The sequence below is a fragment of the Urocampus carinirostris genome, chromosome 6, assembly GCF_059441175.1.
Source record: "Urocampus carinirostris isolate Australia breed hairy pipefish chromosome 6, RoL_Ucar_1.0, whole genome shotgun sequence".
NCBI classification, from domain to species: Eukaryota; Metazoa; Chordata; class Actinopteri; order Syngnathiformes; family Syngnathidae; genus Urocampus; species Urocampus carinirostris.
Genome location: NC_142354.1, coordinates 12,014,588 through 12,034,760, shown reverse-complemented (window position 1 = coordinate 12,034,760; position 20,173 = coordinate 12,014,588). Strand labels below are relative to the sequence as shown.

General features: G+C 42.3%; 1 protein-coding gene across 7 annotated transcripts in view; it reads right to left on the bottom strand.

The window, feature by feature from the left end:
* Positions 1–2,715: 2,715 nt before the first annotated feature.
* Positions 2,716–20,173, bottom strand: part of dlgap4b (discs, large (Drosophila) homolog-associated protein 4b) — a 144,837-nt gene continuing 127,379 nt past the window's right edge. For 5 of the 7 annotated variants that reach the window (XM_088337890.1, XM_088337889.1, XM_088337894.1 and 2 more), the window contains 3 exons: positions 19,493–19,666; positions 10,650–13,643; positions 2,716–7,367 (listed from right to left, as the gene is read on the bottom strand). In XM_088337890.1, coding sequence (XP_088194016.1) covers positions 13,422–13,643; positions 19,493–19,666 — 396 coding nt within the window. In that variant the 3' untranslated portion in view covers positions 2,716–7,367; positions 10,650–13,421. Of the gene's footprint in view, positions 7,368–10,649; positions 13,644–19,455; positions 19,667–20,173 lie in introns of those variants that run through there. The other 2 variants (XM_088337895.1, XM_088337896.1) reach the window with 1 other exon arrangement.

The window sequence follows — 20,173 nt, the reverse complement described above, 5'->3', positions numbered from 1 at the left end:
TTGGTTGAAAAGACGACTATTTTGGCGCTATTTTCCCTATAATTTGGGTTTCCTGTATTCTTGTTCAAATTGTGATCCTGATGTCAGGACCAGAACGGAGACAGGACCCACTTGCTTTACGTTTCTCTCAGTTTTATTGGAAAAAGAGAAAGGGTTGCACCCAGGATCCAATGATGCAGGTCGCTCTGAACGCGGAAGTGTCTCTTCCGTGGCGAGCGATGGCGGTGTCGGGAACGGAAAAACGGGTCAGTAGCCATGACGGGAGAGCATAAAATGTGGTCGGAAAATAGTCGAAAGCCAGGAGAGGAGAGTAGACGTGTTTAGGATCAAAAAACGGGTTGAAGCCGGGGAACAGACTGAAGCAAAAACAGGTGGGAGTCAGGGTCGAAGAAGGCTTGCCTAGAGTAAACTGAGGTTCGCAGACGGACTTATAAAAAGGGACAGATAGGAGTGGGTTTAAATAGGGACAGAAAGCCAATCACAGTCCGAGGCAGTTGGCGCCAAAGGAGTGGGCACAGGTATCAGATGGGTAATCATGACACCTGAGGCGTGTTCAGGAGAGTGATCAGACATGTAGTCTCTTGATAATCGCTTGCCGCGCACTGCTGAACGTTTTGTAATCGCTCACTGTGATTGCCTTACTGATCCAAAATGGCCGACGACAGTACAATGGATTTCGTTCTACAGCTTGCTTTGAGCGAGTTGGCTGATATGAGCAACAGTTCGCATATTGACACAGTTAAGGTTATCCTAAACGCAGTGGAAGGGTCATACCTGTCTTTCATTGTTCACAAACATTACCAGGCAATGTAAGACGATATATTACATCGCCAACAGCACTCGTCAGGGCGAGATCCTCAATCTTCTGCACTGTCGACGCCATGTTGGAAATCAAAGTAAGCGGTCTTTCTCCCGTGATTACTCGGGCACGCGAGCGCTCAATAATCACTGGCCGTTCAGAAGCTAGCGATAGCTCGCGATAGCAATCACTCACTCTCCTGAACACGCCTCTGATGACTATTTTGGCATTCAATTTGGTCAAATAGTGACAATCAAATGAAGCATAAAGCATAATAAATAAAAAATAATCACCAAAAAAACTGCAGATAAAAAGATGACAAGTTTCCATTAACATCTTTATTTGGTCGAAAACTCAATTTCAAAGGACTATTTTGGGGACTAAATTTAGGCCAACAATGGAGAAAAAAGTAAACAAAAAAGAAGAAAACAATGACAAATTTGTCCTCTAAATATTGTTTTCATTTGATTAAGAAATCAAGACGACTATTTTGGCGCAAAATTTGGTCAAAAAATGACAATTAAATGACGCAAAAAACAAAAAACAAACAAACACAGTAAAACAAAACAAAACCGGAAAAAAATGATAAAAACTCCTTCAACATTACCTTCGTTATTTGGTTGAAAAGTGAGTGTTTAAAAAAAGTATCATCGAGATGATTATCTTGGGGACTAAATTTGGTTGAATGACGACCAAATGCAACGAAAAGCAGCAAAAATGGGTTCAAAAGACGTTTTTAAAAGATACCAAGTTTCTATACAAAATAAGTCTTTATTTGGTTGGAAACTGAAAGTTGAAAAAAAGTCTTTTTCAAGAACAACTATTTAGGACAGAATCTGATCCAATAATGACTATGAAATTAAACAAAAGAACAGGGGAAAAAAAAACAAGATAAAACAGGTTGAAAAGAAGTTAAAAGGATAACAAGTTCCTGTACAAAAGTCACCTTTATTTTCTTGTGAAAATGAACTTTCAAAAACATCCTTTGAAGACGACTATTTTGGGACCAATTTTGGTCCAATAATGACAACCATGTGAAACAAAAAGAAGCAAAATAATGAAAAATTAAAATAAAAAAATATAACAGAACAAAAACAGCCAAACGGGTTGAAAAGCCGTAAAAGAAATGGACCGTTTTCTGTGCAAAAGTCGCCTTTATTTGATTGTAGAGTGAACTTGGAAAAACATATTTCAAAAACGTCTATTTTGGGACTAAATTTGGTCCAACAATGACAAGCAAGTGAAGCACATGTCAGCAAAAAAAAACAGTAAAAACAATTTGATATCCAATGATAAGACGCTCCACTACTTACGACCATTCTCCTTGCGTAAAACAGTGATACGAACATTTTTTGGGAATGTCGAAAAATATCCGGACATTGCTGTAAGTTAGATTTTGTATCGTGAGTACAGGACATTCGTGTAGTGCATCTTTCCACCACTACCGGCATGTGGCGCTGTGAGAGTTCACTCAGCATCCACCCGGAAGAAGAAATCCACTAGTTCCACCTAGTTCGTGTGTAAACATTCTATACTGTATCTCCAGCGCGCTAATAACTGACATTTTTATTGTTTAATATCTCATGCATCCATTCAATATGGTTGGTGTAAGGTGTAAGGGAGAGGCGAGCCGTTTCATTTGAAACGAAAGTAGAATAAGAAAGCTTGATGCGTTTGAGAAAATGGTTGGATCGCTTTTTTTGGGCCACTTTTTACCATGGAGGAGGAAGTAGCCTATCTCTTGAAGCGCATCTACCAAAAGTAAGTTAAACTTCACTTTATTTATCTTTATAGAGTATATTCTTTTGTGAAATGAATTTTTTTAGGTACAAAACAATACAGGTTACCTAATAAGCCTTAAACATACTTATACAAACCTTATGTCACGACCAGAAAAGAATCAGGACCCAAATGCGTAGCGTTAACCACAAGTTTATTGATAGAAAGAGGAAGGGCAGTGCCCGCGATGCGGTGCTCTCTGGACGCAGGAATCAAGCCGCTCACACAATCGGATCGTGATCTGAATACAGAGGTGGATCTTCCGCAGCGGGAGATGGCGGTGTCAAGGACGGAAAAAACAGGTCGATAGCCGGGACAGGAGAGCAAAAAGGTGGTCGGGATCAAAAACGGGTTGTAAGCCGGGACGGGAGAGCAAACGTGGTCTGGGTCAAAAAACAGGTCAAAGCCGGAGATAAACGTTGAGATCAGGATCTGACGGGTGAAAAAACAGGAGCAAAAAGCGGGACCGACGGGAGTCAGAGTCAAAATGCTTGCCTTGTAGAAACAGAGGTTTGCTGATGGACTGACAACAGGTGAGTGAAAGGACTGGGCTTAAAAAGGACAGGGAACCAATCAGGTAGCCCGCAGCGGTTGGCGCTGACTGAGCGGGCACAGGTGATCCAAATCAGTCATCATGACAGCTTATACATACAAAAAAATAGCACCGAAGCACTTTACAAACTAATTCAACTTACGAACGTCCGGAACCATCTCGTTCGTAAGTAGGGCAGCGTTTGTACTCAATATGAACCATTTTAGGACTGAATTTGGACAAAAATGGACAACATCGACTCAACTAGAACCACTTTTGGCCCAAATTTGAAGATAAAATTGACCAGCCTAAAAGCCACCACTTTTGTCACAAAATTGCAACCTTGCAGAGATGCATTTTTCTTTCTTTTTTTAGCCCTGTGTTACTACGTCTCGATGACCTTCACCAGTGTGTTTTTGTTCCAATAACTTGGAAAAGTCAAACTGTGTACCGTCTTTCTTTGTTGGCACATGCGACTTATATTCAGATGCAGGGTATGTATGTGCAAAATATTCCTTTTCCTTTAAAGATGTGTTGGGTGCAGCCTATAGTCAGGTGCGGCTTGCACAAATTACGGTACATTAAAACGACCAAGAAGACCATATTTGGACTGAATTTGGAACAAAATGGACGACATACATTCAAGGAGTGCTGATTTGGTTTACAATTCAGTCAAGTCACAAGATTTTAAACAAATATGTGTCGTCTAACTTGTGTTTTCAACAGGTTTAACCTACATCATATGTCAAAAAGGCATTGGGAAAATATTATAAACATTAGAAGGCCATCTTCAATGTAAGATAATAGGAAATAATTGATTGAAGGTGGGGAACGAGGTTTCCAGCGTCCTCAAGAAGTTTTGAATGAAATATTTCCTCTTTTAAGTATGTGAGTTCAAAGAGCTTTTATATATCTATTGCCATCGCGCCTATCTGCTTTTATCTTACTTTTATCACTGGTGTTCCGGCCAAGGAGCGCATTAGACTAGAGAGGTGGTGTCAAACCGGCGGCCCGCGGGCCGGGTCAGGCCTGCTTAGGGATTAATTCCGGCCTGCGAGACAGCGCTGAGGGAAGTTCAAGAGAAAAACGAGCTGCAGGTAGAAATATGCCCACTTGATTTGGCTAAAGCCAAGTGACTCACAAAGATGCTGTACTTGTATTTTGTTCTCTCTCTTTCTTTCTTTTCCTCCCTTCTTATCTCATTCTTTCTCTCTCTCTTTCACTCTCTGTGTTTCTCCTTTTCTTTCTTTATTTCTCTTTGACTCTTTCTCTCTGTGTCTTTTTTACCTTCTCTTGCTCTCTCTTCCTTTTCTCTCTCTTACTTTCCCTTCTCTCTTTCTCTCCTATTTTTCTTCCCCTCCCCTTTTTTATTTGGATTTTTTTCTTTCTCTGTCCTTCTTTCTCCCTCTCTCACCATTTCTCTTTGTATCTCTTTTGTTTCTCACATTCTCTCTCTTTTATTCTCTCTCTATTTCTCTCTTTCTTTCTTTCTTTCTGTTCTAGTAGTCCACCCCCGAGAGAATGTTTGTTTTATCGTGTGCCCCCCGGGTGAAAATGAGTTTGAGACCCCAGGACTAAAGGAAAGAAGGCGGGCGGTTGGAGGGGAAGGAGGGTGATCTCACACGCGTGCTCGAGGTTTTCTATTACTTTGTTTTGTGTTTTTTTTTTTTGTGGCTGCCTCATTTTCTCTTTTTTTCTCTCCATTTTTACATGTTTTCATTTCCTTAAATGTTTTGACCATGATCAGGAAGCCTTGTGATGCATATTCAGAATTAATGACAAAAACAAGGATGAAAATGGTGAAAGTAAGAAAGGGGATGTCTCCAATACCCAAAAGATGGAAAAACAAGAGTTTGTTGGAGATTTTGAAAGCGACGGGTTTGCAGGCAAATGCTGGGTGTACTTTGTTGCTTATTCCAAGTCCATTTAAATAACGGTCAGACAAGCGTTTCCCCCCATCCAGTCAGAAATCAAATCAAAAGATTTGAGCACAAACAAAAGACAAAAGGTGCTAACGACACTATACCCCCTCCTCTTTTTTTTTTAAAGGGGAAGGGTCCTTGGGCCAGAAACGAGCATTCGACACCCGCCCGTGGCAAAAACAAAAGGACGACCGTCAATCCAGATCCCATTTCCAAGTCAAAGGCCAAAGGCCAAGGTTGTCGGGCTGCGATTGGATACTGCTCTCACTCACTGAAAAAAAACGTTCAGTTCTGTTGCTGGGTAAAATTAGGGCTTTGTTTTTAGGGTTATTTCTCTCTTTAGGGAGGAGTAAAATAAAAAGAATTGACGGGATTTGTTTTTGCTTATTTTTTTGTTCTATTTGATTTCGTTTTTAACTTTGTTTTTCAAGTCAAAGTAAATTAAGAAAAAATACTATACATTCTTTTCCTTTCTAATTTTACGTTATTTTTTTAACTGTTATTAAAAAAAAGTAGTACAATAAGAAAAAAAATGATAGTAAAATAAGCATGATAGAAAAAGACCAAAACTTTTGCTTTTTCTATTTCAATTTATTCTTTAAAATGATTTTTCATTCAATTTCATAGTAAAATATGGAAAAAATATTTATGAAATGAGCAATATCGCGAACATTTTTCTTATCTTAATGTTTTTTTTCTGTTTGGTTTTGTTTTTACTTTTTTTCAAGTCAAGGTGAAATAAGAAAACAATACTGAGCATGATAGAAAAAGACATTGTATTTTTTTCTATTTCACTTCATTTTTAAAAGGACTTTGCAATCAATTTCATAGTGAAATATGGAAATTACTTATAAAATGAGCATTATCGCGAACATTTTTCTTATTTCAAGTGCTTTTTTTTTCTATTTGGTTTTGTTTTTAACAATTTTTTTTTCAAGTCAAAGTGAGGTAACAATAATAAAAATGGGACACTTATGCACATTTTAGGTATTTTCTTTTCCTTTGTATTTTGGTTTATTTATATATACATATTATTTTTCTTTTTTCTCTCCAAAGGGTTCTGATTGGCTCCCGATCAGTACTTGTATCCAGTCCTGTCTGTCCCCTTCTGTCAGTCCGTCTGCGAACCTCAGTAAACACTAGGCAAGCCTCTTTCCTGACTTCCACCTGTCCCGTTTATTCAGTCTGTCCCTGGCTTCGAACCGTTTTTGAACCTGACCACGTCTGCTCTCCCGTCCCGACTTGCGACCCGTTTTTGATTCCGACCATGTCTGCTCTCCCGTCCCAGCTTTCGAACTCTTTTTGTCACCGACTACGTCTTCTCTTCTTTTCTGGCTTACGACTCGCTTCTGACCCCGACCACGTTTTTTCTCTCCTGTCCTGGCTACCGACCCGCTTAGCCGTCCCCAACACCACCATTGCTTCGCAGTGTAGTGTTGTTTTCAGAGCAAAATATGTTTACTAAATATTCTGATACCTACATTTATAAACCGGTTCATAAAAACAAATAATAATTCCATCTGTTTTCCACTGCTGACATTGGAATAAACCAGATAAAGGAAAACATTGATTTTTGGGAAGACATGACGCAAACACAAGCGCTAATACTTGTCATACTTTAATGAAATAGTCTCTCTTCCGATAAAAAGTGCACTCAGTTGCACAGAAATCCTATTGAATTTATTTACCGTTAAAAAGAACCAAAAAAGGGACGGGAGATATGAAGGAGAAAAAAATGAAAAAAAGAGTACTTTCTTGCATACTGCCTGGCGTCTAAAGCCAAGAACATACTTTGGGAAACGTGAAGCGGAATAAACAGCAAAAACAAACCTCCTAAAACTGGAAATAGAATGTATCGTTTGAAAAGTCTCATCACAAACACGAAAAATCGTGCTGACTTACCGCTGCTCTTTGACACCATGACATTTTTAAACATCTTTAGAAATAAATACCTCTTCATAATCTGTGACAATATTCAGAACTTCATTTTAAGTCTCATTAAAGGGACAGTGTGTATTATTTAGCGTTTCCAAGTAGTTAAAAAATCTTTAATTATTCCAAAAAACAAAACAATATTGTTTGCGAAAATTAAGCAAAAAATATAATTTGAACAAGCATTTTTCTTCAAGAAATTGGAATTTATTTGACTCAGGCCTCACCTAGAATGAGCTAACATCAGTGCCGGCCATCTTGCTACTACAGGTACCCATAATTCTCGAAAAAAAATGGGCAAAAAAAAGAAAGAGTGCAATTTGATCACTTTGAGTTTCCACAGTTTGTATTCTTCCGCTGCACAATACATGGACGTTTAATTGTCAAATAACACACACTGTACCTTTAAACCCCCTCGGATGGGTCTGGCCTTGATGCGGCGAGGGGGCTTGCGTGTTCCAGTGACCCTGGAGAGCGATACCGTCGGGAGCTTGCTCCTGGTAGGGTCACCCATGGCGGGCCGGTCTCCGGGGTAGGTTCCAGACAAACAAAGACCCCAGCGTGTCGGTACGCTGTGAGGTGGCAGCCCCACCAACCGACTATCCTGCGGAGGGCTAACAACTCACCCAGGAGAAACACACTTTGTTACGAAACTGACCAGAGAAAGAAGCCGGACTGACCAACACGGTAACGGACCCCAGCCTGCCCCCGACCAACGAGTACGGATCGATCTTCGTCATAAGACCCGTGTCGCCACCTGGAATGTCCAGACACTCCTTCGCCCCGGAGCTGCCACCCTGCTGTCCCGAGAGCTCTGTCGCTATAACATCACCATGGCAGGGCTCTGTGAAGTACGATGGCAAGGCAATGGTGAAACAACAGCTGGCAACCATTGCTACATCTGGAGTGGCCCCGAGAGTCGGACCGGCCTTTACGGTGTGGCTCTTGCCATTCCAAAAGCCCTCCGGAGGTCCCTCATCAGCTGGACACCAATAAGCGACAGACTACTGTCTGCTCGATTCCTCCACCATCACGGCAAGATGACAGTGATCGTCGCCTACGCCCCCACCGATGTCGCTGATGAGGATGCGAAGGACACGTTCTTTGACCAACTCCACCAGGCTGTCAACCAAGCCCCACCACACGACGTCACCATCATCCTCACTGATGCCAACGCCACTCTATCCAGCAATGATCGGTCCCCCGGCTCACCTGTCGGCACCACCTTCGTTGACAGCACAACAAACGACAATGGCAACCGCCTCCTCCTCCTCTGCCACCAAAACAACCTTTGTGTTGCTGACACCTGGTTTCCCCGGAAATGCATCCATCACTGGACGTGGTACAGCCCAGATGGCAGAACCAGGAAGGCATTGGACCACATCCTGATATCACGACGCTGGAAGTCGTTTGTAACCAACTGCCGGGTGTTCAGAGGAGCACAGCTTGGCAACACAGACCATCGTCTGCTGGTGGCCCAGCTCAAGCTAAAGCTCCGAGCCAACCAGCACAAGACTCTGCCTCGCCTCGACTCCTCCCGACTCAGCGACCCCAACATTGCCAGAGACTTCAGTTGCTCCATCCGCCGCTCTCTTGATACCCTGGCTCCTGACAAGCTGACAGACTGGGCGGCCTTCAAGGAAAGTGTCCTCCAGTCTGCTCACAATGTCCTCGGACGCCCGCGATCCTCCCCGAGAAAGCCCTGGATATCAGAGAGGACACTAAACATCATAGACCAGCGGCGTGAGGCCCGACTCCGAGGCGACCTCACAGAGTATCGGAGACTGAATCGCCTGCGCAATGTGGCCATTGCTGAAGATAGGGAGAGGTTTTGGCAGGCAGAAGCCCAACAGCTTGAGTCCGCGGCCAACAACAACAACATGAGCCGCGTATTCAGTCTACTACGCCAAGCCCGTAGCGGCCCACACATAAAGACAGCCCTGGTAAAGGACTCAGACGGCAACCTCATCATGACAGAAGCCAACTGCCTCGAGCGCTGGAAGGAGCACTTTAGCCTCCTCTTGCAGCACAGCACCATCCCGGCTGATCCCACCCTCCTAGGGGCTGCGAGCACAGCACCTCCTAACGACACCTGCTGCACAGACCCTGTAACACCCGAGGAAGTGAGAGCTGCTCTGAAGAAGCTGAACACCAAGAAAGCCCCCGGCATCTGTGCCATTACCGGCGAGATGCTCAAGGCCGGCGGTGATGGCATGGTGGAGTGGCTAACCCGCCTATTCAACCAGGTGTGGGAATCGGAGCAGCTGCCCACCGACTGGACCAGAGGAGTCATCTTGCCCTTCTGGAAATGCAAGGGCGACAGGCTTGTCTGTGGAAACCACAGAGGCATAACCTTACTCTCCATCCCGGGCAAGGTCTTTACCAGGATCTTGCTCAGCCGTGCCCTTCCAGCAATCAGAAGCTGCCGCCGTCCCCAGCAGGCTGGCTTTATGCCCAACCGCTCCACAACGGACCACATCTCTGCCGTCCGTTTGCTGATAGAAAAGACCCGTGAATTCCGTAAAGATCGCCATCTATATATCGGATTCATTGATCTGAAGGCCGCCTTTGACACTGTCTGCCACTCTTCACTGTGGAACATCCTCCAAGCTCTCAGAGCACCACCCAAGATCATAGCCCTGTTCAAGCTGCTCTACAGCAACGCAGAGAGCTGTGTCCGTATCAACGGCATTGACTCCGACTGGTTTGCTATCTCCAGCGGCGTTCGCCAAGGCTGCGTGGCTGCTCCCGACCTTTTTAATTGCATCATCGACCATCTGATGTTCAGGGTTAGTGAGCGCATCCCCGGAGTGTCTTTCGGCAACTACCACCTGACTGACCTGGAGTATGCTGACGACACCATCATTCTCAGCACTTCCTACAGCCAGCTGAGAGACGCTCTGGGCATTTACAGCGAAGAGGCAGCGCGGCTTGGCCTGCAAGTGAGTTGGACGAAAACCAAGTTCATGTATGTCGGTGATGGACCAGATCCACCTCCCATCCAAATTGGTAGCGACATTGTAGAGCCTGTCAAGAGCTTTGTATATCTGGGGTCCATGGTGACAGACAATGGGGACCTAAAACCAGAGATTCTCCGCAGAAGAGCCCTGGCAGCATCTGCTCTGCAGTCTCTCTGGAAACCACTCTGGCGGCACCAGACCATCGCACGCAAGACGAAGCTCCGCATTTACAACCTCGCCGTACTCCCTATCCTGCTTTATGGCTCAGAAACATGGCCCCTGAACGACACCCTGGCCACAAGAATCGATGGTTTTGATAGCAGGGCTCTCAGAACCATCGAGAACATCAGATGGCCCCAGCGAGTCTCCAATAAAGAGCTCAGAGCCCGCACGTGCCAGCCCCAAGCATCTTCCTTGGTCGCACAACGCCGCACCCGCTGGTTTGGCCATGTCCTTCGTCTACCACCAGACCATCCGACACGAGCCATTCTCCAGTTTGACCCAAAGGCCGCATGCTGGAGACGACCACGAGGGAAACCCCGCACTCGATGGCTCGACGTCGTTGCGGGCGACCTCCAACAACACGGAGTTGCCGTAGAGGATGCAGAACAGCTGGCACAAGACCGCCAGCATTGGAAAAACCTGGTTCATCTGGTCGGCTCAACGCACAGGGACGGGACCCCCCGACCTTCGCTGGAGCAATAAGTAAGTAAGTAAGTAAGTACCTTTAAAAATTACATGAGAAGGAAGACAGACGCAAGGAAGTTTAGCTTGTGTAGTACGTAAAGTAGCCACTAGATGGTGGTGTGCGACGCTACATTGTGTCTCGCCTGGGAGAAAAGGGGAAAATATTCCCAAAATATCAAAAACAATAATTGACGCCACACCAGAAAAAAATATAATAATAATCATGTAAAATCTTATGTTATGGCTCCTGTTTTTTTTCCTAGCTTCCATAACATACCAAATCAAATATACCGTATTTTCCGGATTATAACGCGCACCTTTACACATTTACCTTTTGTGGTTTAAATACTTTGTGCATTTTGAATTAAGTACCTTTATATTTATTGATATCCACATATTATGCATTGTTTTCTACAGCAGACAGCACACAGCAAATTCTATCACGGAGGCGGGTTGCGGAGGGTTTTGTGTATGTGAGTTCAATCGGACACCGAGGAAAGTTAGAAGAGCACAAAGAAAGGCTGGGTGCTCCGTGGATTGTTATCAGGCCCGGGGAAGAGACTGAGGCCGCTTCGGGAAAGAAAGCAATAGCAAGCCGCAGGTCTAGCTTACTGCTACGGCTAGGCTAGCAACTCTCTTAAGCCACCCCTGTTGAGCCTATATCTTACCAACGTCAGATCCATTTCCCATTAAGCGGATGACCTGGAGCGACAACTCGTGGGAACCGCTACCTTTGGGACAGTTGTATTTTAATCATCATGAGACCTAGCTCAAACCGAGGATCCTCTATGCTAGCATGCAGCCAATGGTCAATTTCTAATACTGAAAGAAGCCCCCCAATTTTGTTTTACTATTAAAAAATGACAATAAAGACCATTTTTTCTGTGTTCTGTGATTTTATTTGTAGATCTATAGTTGTAACACTTGCATATATCATATGGTACTGATATCTAATAAACAAATGATTCCTCTTTGCGGCTTTTTACTAACACAGGGCTTTTTTGGAAAACAAGAAATTGCAGTAATTTCGAGGTCTGCATTATAATCTAGTGCACCTTATGGGCCTGCGATGAGGTAAATCAATATTTTTGTTCTATGAAATCAGTTATTTTATTTTCAGACTTTTTAAAAAATGCACTCTTACTGTAGTTTTAATTTAATGCGTTTTATAGTCCGGTGCGCCTTATGTAAGAGAAATCTATCACAAGGGAATATTTTTGAAGGTGCACCTTCACAGGGTTTGTACACTTTTTTCATGGACAAATTCAAGCACTTTCAAAGCACTTTCAAGGAAAAACTTTTTCCAACATTTCCAATCCCTTCATAGGAAGAAAACTGTTTTTTTTTGTTGTTGACTAAAATAAAGTCGCCATCTTGCTGTTAGTACATACTTTATGTCATTTTGAGACGTTCCTATAGATGATCAAGGATTTTTTAGCGTCAATGGGCTGCTACAGACTGATATGAATTCTGCCATTCGGCTTTTATTCATTATTTAGCACCGAAGAGTTAATACTTTTAATTTCTATTTTATTGTTTTGCATTTTCAGGGATTTAGTGTGGTTTTTCAACTTTTAATCTAAAGCTGATCTTGTTGATTTCTGAATATTTTAATCTAGATTTCATGTGTTTTTCACTGATCCCCCCAAACCATATTAAATGACTCATTACTAAATAATCAGGTGCATAATGTTTTGTTATTATTGATAATATATCATTAAAAAACACAAAACAAAATCTTTCTTGGGCTCCTCTCAGCGAGATAACTTGGGTGCAAACAGTAGGGGGCGCCGTAATGACAAGCCAACAGAGCAGGCGTGTCGGCGTCATTTTTACGCACTTTTATTTAGAATTTTTTTGTCTTCTTCCAAGCGCCAAGAAGAGAACCGCAGGTTCAAGTGCGTTCTCCATTCGGGCCCCGGTGTTGTGGAATGCTCTTCCTCCTGAGATCCGATCTGCAATCTCAGTGTTTAAATCTCGCCTGAAGACACACTTCTATTCTGTAGCTGATGAATAACCTATATTTTATGTTGACAATATCTGTGTATTATTTGTTATTGCGCTTCCTTTTCAAGGTTTCTTCATTTTCCTCATGTTGAGGTTAGGGTTAGGGTTAGTCTTTCCTTGCCTTCGTGTAGGTTTTAGATCAGGGGATGGTGTAATAAGAGTTCGCAATAATCTTTGGTCTGTGCAGGCCTTTGAGACTTGTGATTAAGGGTGTCACAAATAAACATGACTTGACTTGAGGTTTTTGAGTTTTTCTTTGCCCTCGTGTAGGTGTTAGATCAGGGTATGGTGTCATAATAGTCTTTAGTTTGCAATAATCTGGTCTGTGCAGCTCTTTGAGACTCCTAGTGATTAAGGGCGTCACAAATGAACATGACATTTTCTGCTGTAGAGTCAGACTGGCAGAGAAATATGGCAACGGCAACAATTTCAAGCATTTTCCAGCACTTCACCCAAAACTCAAGCATTTTCCCGACCTTGAAAACAACATTGAAATATGCAAGGATTTCAAGCACCCCGCTTATAGTCCGGAAAATACGGTATTTTAAAGCCCATCTGGAAAGCATCTTAAACATGATTCAAATACAAACAAATTCCGAGTTAATGACGTGATAATTAATAGTAAAAAGTCATGATTGGCAGCTTCTGTGACACTAAGAAGTTCAATAGTAACGGGACGCCCTACAAACATCTCCCCCACTTAAGAGTTGTGTTTTTTGGGCACCCCCCCAATCGTCATTTGCATTGCAAAATAAAAGTGTCCCCCTCCTTCTTGTCTGACCTGACATTCCGGACCCTTTCCCTCAAAGACGAGTTTGTGCTTCGGGGACGTAGATTTCGACGCTATCCGAGCTCTCGGTCGCCGAGTTTTGGCGGAAGGAGGCGGCTTTCTTGGCAGCTAGAAGACGCCGTCGAGCTTCTTGCCTCTGTTTTTCGGTTGAAGAGGAGGCGGGAACGGGCTCCGAGTTTTTATCGCGGACTTTAGTGGTCTTCCTAGATGCCGGGGTCGGGGTTAGGTCCTCTTCCTGGAACCCAAAAACGAAGGGAAATGATCTGCAAATTCTTATGAAATGTTCCATCGTATTTGAGACACAGAACTTACAATATTTCTTGTTTTTATACATAGAAGAAAGGTCCACAGAAAAAGACAACGCAGTAGACTCCCAAGATGACAGCACTACCAAAATACATCATGAAGTAACTACATGGAATGCAGGGTTTTTACAGATTTTTCCTGGCCAGATTCAAGCCCTTAAAGGACAAGCTTTCAATTTTCCAGTACCTTCAAAGAAAGAAATCCAACACCGATAAAAATAATTTTTGTTCTTGATAAAGGATTTTATACGATTGACTACATGTTAAATGTATTCAGTTTAATGCAATAAAGATATTCACTGACTGTGCTTTAGTTCAATGTACAATAAAAGGTCAGGGCACGCTGTTTGGAAGATGTTTTGTCTGGGATATTTCCGATATCAGGAGGCCTGGGTATGCTGACGCAGGACAACCAGAGATTGTTGGGCACAAAACAACAACCTTGGCACGCCCATGGGAGGAGCCGACACGCCATCTTGCGGGGAGAAGACAGCCAATAAGAGAAAGCTAAAGTTAGATGCAGATGACACATAACCAATAGGCTTTGTTTGTTGAAATGTTTAAATGATCCCAGGCAACTTGGATGGGGGCCGTCTCCTGTTTACACTTAGATCTGCTGTTAGGAATAATAAACCATCCGCCCCCGTGTAGAAATGCAGGCTCCTGGTCATTTTCTCTCAAGAAACGAGCATGCATAATTGTTGGATGTATGTCGGTCGTGTTTGGTTAATGGAGTCAGATAACTATTTCGAAAAATTTGGTAAAACGGTACATTTTGATAGTTAAATCCCAACACTTACTCTGATGACTAAAATAGAGTTACTAACTTTCTACTAGCAGATACTGTTTCCTATTTTGAGCGGTTCCCATTTATGGTCTACGATCTTTTTGTTTCAATCCGCCACAATGTTTCAACAATGCACGTGCAGCTTTGCCACACAACACTTGTGTACAAACACGGAAAGGGATCTTTAAGTGTCGGGTAATAATTAAGGTTAATACGGAAGACATAAAAAATAAAGTGTACATATAAAAAGCAGGAAAATGAGCCAGATTTTGACTCATTTTAATGATATTGATCACTCTGAAGCAGAGTGCATTCAATCATTTAATCTAAGAGATTTTTTTGTTTTACTTATTTTAATTTATATTTGATGCGTGATTTTCAGAGGATCTGTGTCTACATTGGTTAAACTATAATTGTAAATAGACTAAATCCGTTCAGTGAGTAAAAAGCAAAAATGGTTTGTGTTTTTTGTAGATCTGTGAATATTTTGATTAATATTTCATGTGTTTTTCGTGGATGCCCTGGAAAACATGAAATTACTATCCACCCATCTATTATCTGCACCGCTTATCCTCAGTAGAACTGCGGGGGCACTGGAGTCCATCCCAGCTATTCTCGGACAGTGGGCAGGGGACACCCTGAACTGGTTGTCAGCCAGGCGCAGGGCACACAGGGACAGACAATTTGCTCGCTCATTCACACCTTGGGACAATTTGGACCGGTCAATTAACCTGACACGCATGATTTTGGAATGTGGGAGGAAACCGGAGTGCCTGGAGGAAACCCACACAAGCACGGGGAGAACATGCAAACCCCACACAGGAGGTTCAATCTCATGACCTTACAACTGTGCCGCACACGCGCTAACCACTGCCCTGCCGTGCTGACCATGAAATTACTAATAACTACATAATTTGGTGCATAACATTTTATTATTGATAATTTACAGTCAGAAAAACAAAAAGTCTGAGGAGCTGTTTGGGAGCCGAAAGAGCCAGACTCTTCTCAGTGTGCCGAGAAAAAAAAAAGAGCCGGTTTTCTAAACAGAGCTGTCCTCTTGGGTGCGACCAGTAGGGGGGCGATGACGCTTGACACGATGACAAGCCACCAGAGCAGCCGTGTCAGCGTCATTTTTACACACTTTAAAAAATAAACAAATATTCAATTCAGTGGTCTCCGGGGTCAGACTACCGAGCAACACGGCAACAATTCCAAGCATTTTCAAGCATGTCACCGAAAATGCAAGCATTTTCTTGACGTTGAAAACACAACATTAAAATTCAAGCTTTTTGAAGGATTTCAATCACCTGTACAAACCCTGGGAATAAGACATTACAGTTTACTTTTACGTTTTGCCGATATTTTATGTTTTTTGATCATTTCAAATTGTGTAAATTTTATAATTATTTTATAATTATTTTAGTACAGTTTTAATAAAAAAATATCTACTGCAAGAGGGGATGGAACCAAAAAAGATCCTGAAATATTTGTTTGCATTATTTATTGAATACAATAAATACAACTGATTACACAAATTATCTTTGTTTTCATTCTATATAATCTGTTTTGCAGTGGGTAAATAGGTGTCATGTTGTGTTTGTATGGTTTATTATAACTTAATAAGGGGAATTGTAATCATAATAAGGTGAGTAATTAGCTGAGCTTGAAAAGTATGAAAAAGAGGTGTTTTCGCCCCCTCGTTATGGCATTTTCTCAAACATAAGACAGCAGCAAATTATTTTACATGCCTTCAAACTGTTCGTGTGTGCTATTGGTTGCAGACATATTAGATGCTGGTCTGCTATTGGCTGAATTGTCTATTTCTCCCGCTTCATTCAGTTAGGAATCTCATGAATTTATTTAGCTAAGGGTCCCAAGACTTGCTGTGATGCTCAAGAGAAAAGCAAAAACCTGCTAACCAAGGAAACAAAGCTTGCAATTGTCAAGAAATGATTTAAGGGCGTGATAATCCTTACAAGTGGATGTTTTAAAATCAGTTTTCATTCCCCCATCTGCATCCACCCACTAACTCCACTGTACCAGCTCAAGTCATATACTCCATATCAGGAATCCTGATGATCTACTATTTTTTTATTTTACCGTTTTCATTTAGAGTACCAGGGGTTTAGAACGCATTAGTGAAATTACCATCATTATCTATACCCACGATAAGCCAACTTCACTTTAAGATCACCACCTAAGAGGGGACTTATGTCGTATCCTGGGGGTCTACTGTACAATAAGAACAAGAGACAAACACAAGAGAGAAACACTCAGCGACGATTGTTAGACGTAAATGGCGACATGAACTGATATGGACATGAGTTTAGTCCCCAAGCACAAAACAAAACAAGACAAATAAGACACTGCAAAGCAACAAAGGAAAGATCATTCACATACACAATTAAACACACACACACACACACAAACCTATATCAATTATAAATAGGACATTTTCTGCTTAGAAACAATCCATCCGTTTTAATCTAATAAAATAATCTTAATTTATTTTAATATTTAGTAACCTCTACTATGCTGGATACAGTACGTGCATCTTATTATTTGAAGCCCCAAAAAAGGGTGTCTTCTTCTATGTATAAAACTAGTGTTTTCTACTAGTACTTTCTTCTTCCATGGCAAAAACTTGCTCCTACTTAAACTATGTTGAAAATGTTTCTCTTTTGCCATAAACAAGTGACTTCTTTTAGGATCTTTGTGGTCTTCTGCGTCAAAAACATAGCATCTTTTTCTGAAAGTTAGCGTCTTCAACTTTTTTCCTGAATATGTCTTCTTCTTCTACGCCAAAAAGTTGTATGTTCTTTTTCTACTACACCAAACAATTGTGCCTTTTCTTCCACAGTGAAAAACTAGATCTTCTTCTTTTTTTTGGCCCAAATTGTGAATATTCTTCTTCTTCCATCTTCTACACTGAAAGCGAGCATCATTTACTTCTACCCCTCAAATTAGCTTTTTCTTCATTGAAGCCCAAAAACTTTCTTCAAAACTATGATATGTTTTACCATGAAGCGCCATGTCTAATCTCGTAATAAATAATATAACTCCACGCCAAAAACTAGCATATTCTTCTTCTTAGCTGAAAACCTGCGTATTAATTTATGCATAAAACTGGCAACTTCTTTTACGCATAAATCTGGGTCTTGTCAATTTCCCTAAACCAATGTCCGTTTTGTCTACACCAAAAGATAGCGTAATTTCCTTATAATTTGAAAAAACGTAAAACCATCATCTTCGCCCAAGCTCAAAAATGTGCGTCTTCTTTTACGTGTAAAACTACTGTCTTGATCTAAACCAGGGGTCGGCAACCTATGACACGCGTGGCACGCGAGCACACGGCACAATAATACAAATAATAATGTTTTTTGTTTAAAGCGCATTTTTATATAAAATTTAGACATTTTCATTTGAGCGCCGTGTTTACGGTCGCATCCCTCCTTTTGTGTTTCGTGTGTGTCTGCGCTGCGCCACGCAGAGGAGAGCTCCGTGTTTTAACGCAGCCAATGAAACACGCGCGCGATAAATGTACGAATCATGACGGCTCCTCGTGCACAAACATCTCATTCTTTCCAGCCAGCGTGGACAGACGAATGAGGCTTTGTGCCAAAAATGACCGTGCTGTTTTGCGCATTATGCCTCAAGAGCGTTGTACCTCGCACAGCAAGTGTTAAACATCATTACGAGACAAAACGTGAACATGAATTCAAGGCGGAGACATTAAAATGTGAGGCAAACAAACACAGACCCTGAAAACCTTATGTCACTGCTAAAAACACAAGCTATCAGATTGTTCACTGCATAGCAAAGCACAGAAAACCATTTACTGATGGCTAATATTTTTAAGAAGCGTGTGTGTGTGCGTGTATGCGTGTGTGCGTGCGTGTGCCTTCTGCTTTGCTGCTGTTTTTTTTATTGACATTTTCTGCAACAAGATATCATCGATACATGGTATGGTAGCCGTCCATATCACTTGTTTTTTGATTGTAGTTCATTTTTGATGAAGAATGGTTGATCCTGGTTAATTCTTGTGGCAAAAAATCAGTATTTTTGCAATCTTCAGACAAAAAACTGTAATAGTCCTCCATATCAGTAGGTGGCAGTAGATTTTTATATACTTTTTATGTACTAATTTACCGCTCTTGAGGTATCACAGTACATCTAATAACTAATAAAAACATGAAGCACATAATTCTTTTTTATTTTAAGTATTACTTTCTTCCTTTCAAAAACAATTTATCTGCTTATGAGGTCGTGGAGTGAAATATTTGACATCACTTCATTTTCAAACATTTTCGACGGACGGTGTGCCTCGGAACCTTTTTACAAATAAAAGTGTACCTTGGTTCAAAAAGGGTTGAAAAACACTGAGTTATACGATTAAAATGTCTATCCACGTTGTATATTTGGACTGGTGTAAAACGACAGCTCTGTTGGATATTAAAAAAATGTTGTGCGAGTCATTGATCTTGGTGTGGCACACTGATTTACAAGGACATTTAAAAGTGGCACTCCGCACCGAAAAGGTTGCTGACCCCTGATCTAAACTTTTGTTCATTTTGTCTACGACAAAGAATAGTGTCGTATTTTAGTAATTAGAAAACATGCTTCTTCTTCTACGCCAAAACCTAGCATATTTGTCCTCAATGGTGAATACAAGCGTTGTACTCTCCGCCGATCTCTCACAACCACACACCGACACAAATAATCCCCCAAAGGAGCAAGACCAATTTCCAATCACAAGCATGCATGCATGCTCAAAGCAGGGCCTCAAGACACGCCCCCTTTTGTCAAGACACGCCCCCTCTGAGACGATTGGTTCCATGCATGCCCAAAGGGAAGCCGTCCGGCCCCTTTTCACAGGCACGAAAATGTGGAGCCAAAGGGCGAAATGGCGGTGGCGGTAGTGGGAGGAGAGAGGCCGGTTTCGGCGGCTTTCCTACCCCGGGCGGGGAACTGGGCAGCAGGGGTAGGAAGTACCTTCCGCTCAGGGGCCGACTGCCTACCGGCCCCCGCCGGCGCCGGCTGCCAGTCGTTGGACTTGAGGTGGTAGAGCTCGTCGAACTTGAGGCTGATGTCCTCGATGGAGAGCTGAAGAAGGTCCCAGAAGCCGGCTAGGTCCTGGGCCGTGGGCCGAGGGCTGGCGTTCACATTCTGGACAGACCAAAATACACCCGTCAAAAATAAAGTCAGGGAGCAGGGGCTATGCTAACTAGATCAGACCGTAATGAGGTCATTTGACAAAGAGTATGAAGATCAAAGCGCCGCCGCCGCCGAGCGGCAGCCTTTCCAGCAGCTCCCCTGTTATCTCGCACTTTTTGTGATTTATTGTTTTATTGTCTGCTTCTACCTTAGTTGTTTTTCGTCCCGTTTGACAGCTACACTTTGAATTACTTGCTATCCCATGGACATGGGTTTTATGAAATGAAATGAAATGATCTGCATTTATATAGCGCTTTTCAAGTCAATGACTTCCCAAAGCGCTTTACAATGTGCTTCACATTTCCCAATAGCGGCCTTGCAGCCATGTAAGGCGCTAACCTGCTTATTGGGGGTATTAGGGGTTCAGTGTCTTACCCAAGGACACTTCGACATGTAACACGAACGAGCCGGGATTCGAACTGGGATCCCTTGATCCCAAGACGAGCGCTCTACCTCCTG